The 2,775-nt window shown below is 59.9% G+C and overlaps 1 protein-coding gene across 1 annotated transcript in view; it reads right to left on the bottom strand.

The window, feature by feature from the left end:
- The window catches only part of LOC103249410 (nucleolar transcription factor 1-B-like), an 11,736-nt gene that overhangs the window by 1,230 nt on the left and 7,731 nt on the right, over positions 1-2,775 (bottom strand). The window contains exons 11-15 of the mRNA XM_021707550.1: positions 2,589-2,771; positions 2,395-2,505; positions 1,246-1,334; positions 967-1,156; positions 26-73 (exon numbers count right to left, since the gene is read on the bottom strand). Coding sequence (XP_021563225.1) covers positions 26-73; positions 967-1,156; positions 1,246-1,334; positions 2,395-2,505; positions 2,589-2,771 — 621 coding nt within the window. The remainder of the gene's footprint in view (positions 1-25; positions 74-966; positions 1,157-1,245; positions 1,335-2,394; positions 2,506-2,588; positions 2,772-2,775) is intronic.

Here is a 2,775-nt window from a genome sequence, read left to right as displayed (position 1 = left end):
CACGGCCCCCTACCCCCGGACTCACATTGGAGATGTACTCTTTATATGCTGCACGGTCCTGGGGCGACAGGCTCTGGGGGAGACAGAGGAGGGAGGTCAGGGTTGGATATATCTGACCGCGGCTGCTCAAGCCTGTCGCAGGGGGCTGGGCGTCCACGTGTGTTCACCCTGTCTTCACCCCTCCCAGGCTCCCCCAGACCTGCCGCCCTGAATCCTTCCTCAAGCCACCCTGTGCTGAGACTGCAGGTGTCCACACTCCTCCCGTGGCTTGGCCCCAACGCACGCTCCAGTTGGGTCCGCCTCACGTCAGCGTCCCCCAGTGCTGACTCACACAGTCCAGCGTCACCAAGTGCACCTCACACAGGCCCTCGAACCACTGACAAGGCAGTGGGGTTCGCCGAGCTTTTTTTTTTTTTCCTTTGCATCGGAGTCTTCCTCTGTCACACAGGCTGGAGTGCAGTGGCACGCTCACAGCCACCACAGCCTTGGCCCGCTAAGCTCAGGAGAGCCTTCTGCCTCAGCCTTCCAAGTAGCTGGAACCACAGGCGTGTGCCACCAGGCCCGGCTAACTTTTCGTAGAGTCGAAGTCTCACCAAGTTTCCCAGACTGACTGATCTCGAACCCCTGGACTCAGGTAATCCTCTTGCCTCTGCCTCCCAAAGTGCTGGGATGCCAGGCATGAGCCACCACACCCAGTTTTGCCAAGCTTCTACCACACCTGATCCCCATGGTCTCCCTGGGTCCTCGGTCAACATACCTGGGTGGCCCGGACCCACACCAAAGTCTGGGGAGATGCCCTGGTCCCAGCTAGAAGGAGGAAAAGGCTGTTTCCTCTGATCCTTCTGGCTCTGTGACCTTGGGCAAGTCACTCCGCCTCCTTGGGCCACGGCTTCCTGGCCCTTGGAAGCGTGATGTGAGGACCAGCCAGCACAATGCCCCGTCCTTCCAGGGCCCTTGCCTGCTCACCTTGACCCAGAGGTCCAAGTGCACCTTGTACTGCTTCTGCTGCTCCTCGGCCAGCTTCTTGTAATGCTCCTTCTGGCTCTGGGAGATGCGCTGCCAGCGGCTGCCAATCTCTACCATGCGCTCCTTTAGCGGCAGGTGGTTCAACTCCCCGTTGGACAGCAGCTCCTGGGAGAACTTCTGGTACCCATTCCTGGGAGGTGGGCAAGGTCAGGACCTAGCCAGGCAGCCCTCCAGCCCGGACCCTCCCACCCCTGCGGGGACTCCGGCTCCCAGGCTCACATGGGAGGTTTCTTGGGTTCTCCCTGGAACTTCATCTTCTTGGAAGAGTTCGCAGCAGCCGGAGGGGCCCGCATCTCACTCAGCTCCCTCTGGTGGGAAACCCGAAACGTCACAACAACACGCTCACCCCGCCCTCCCCGCCCCGCCATGCTGCTGCCGCCTGCCCCATGGCGCCAGCACAGTCAGGCAGCCACTTCCTAACAACTCCCGGTGGTGGCAGACACCACCGTTTCAAAGTGTTTTCAAGACAGGTGCGGTGGCTCATGCCTGTATTTCCAGCCCTTTGGGAGGCCAAGGTGGGAAGACTGCTTGAGGCTAGGAGTTCCAGATCAGCCCAGACAACACGGCAAGATCTCAGAGCTACAAGAAATTTTTAAAAAATCAGCTGGGTATGGTGGTACACACCCATAGTTCCAGCTACTAGGAAGGCTGAGGCGGAAGGATCACTTGAGCCCAGGAGGTCAAGGCTGTGGTGAGCCATGATTGTGCCTTTGTACTCAAACCTGGATGACAGAGCAAGACCCAACTCAAAAAAAAATCAGGCCTGTCATCCTAGTACTTTGGGAGGCTGAGGCCAGAGGATTGCCTGAGCCCAGGGGCTCGAGACCAGCCTGGGCAAGTTGGGGAGACCTCGCCTCTATAATAAATCACAAAAGGTCGGGCTCGGTGGCTCAGCCTGTAATCCCAGCGCTTTGGTAGGCCGATGTGAGTGGATTGCCTGAACCCATGGGTTTGAGACCCGCCCAGGCAACTTGGAGAGACCTCATCTCTACAATAAATAAAAAAATTTAGCTGGGCATGGTAGCGCACGCCTGTAGTTCTGGCTACTTGGAAGGCTGAGGCGGAAGGATCGCCTGAGCCCAGCAGGTTGAGGCTGTGGTGGCCGGGTGCGTGCCACTGCCCTCCAGACTGGGCGACAGAGACTCCAACTCAAAAAATAAAAATAAAAATGTTTTCGCAACAGCATTCCCGTAGCTCCCCGTCACCCCAGAGGCTACCATCCCCGCCCCTCCTCATCGCTGAGAGACTCCGGCTCAGAGGAGGAAGCCGAGGCTTGCTCAGAGTCACACGGGAGGCTGGGGTGAGCAGAGCTGGACCCACGGCCAGTGTCTGCGTGCCGCGTGGAGGGCTGGCCTGCCGCCTTCCCACCTCATATCGCTTCTGGTCTTCCGCGGCCTTCTTAATCCACATCAGCTTCTCCTTCTTCTCCATGTTGTTCCAGGTCATCTCCATGGCCTTCAAGGCCTTTACCCGGTCGTTCTGGGGACAGACAGGGGCGTCAGCCACAGGTGGGGGTCCCCTAGGCCAGAGGCGGCGGGACAACCCCTCGTCCGCGCTGCCACCTTGAAGCGGGCCAGGTAGTCGCCGATGACGCTCTGCTGCCAGATCTCCTCGGCTCTCTTGGGCGACTCGGGCAGCTTGCCCCGCTCCTCGCGCTCCGCGCCCGGCTTCCTCTCGGACTGTGCCTTGAGCGCCGCCTCCCGGGCCTTGTACTTGGCCTGCGGGAGAGGAGGCCCGGCGTCAGCCTCC

This window comes from Carlito syrichta, unplaced genomic scaffold (genome assembly GCF_000164805.1).
Source record: "Carlito syrichta isolate Samal-C Ts95f unplaced genomic scaffold, Tarsius_syrichta-2.0.1 Scaffold120469, whole genome shotgun sequence".
NCBI classification, from domain to species: domain Eukaryota; kingdom Metazoa; phylum Chordata; class Mammalia; order Primates; family Tarsiidae; genus Carlito; species Carlito syrichta.
The sequence above is the reverse complement of the archived record's forward strand: the minus strand, read 5'-3'. Positions and strand labels throughout refer to the sequence as shown.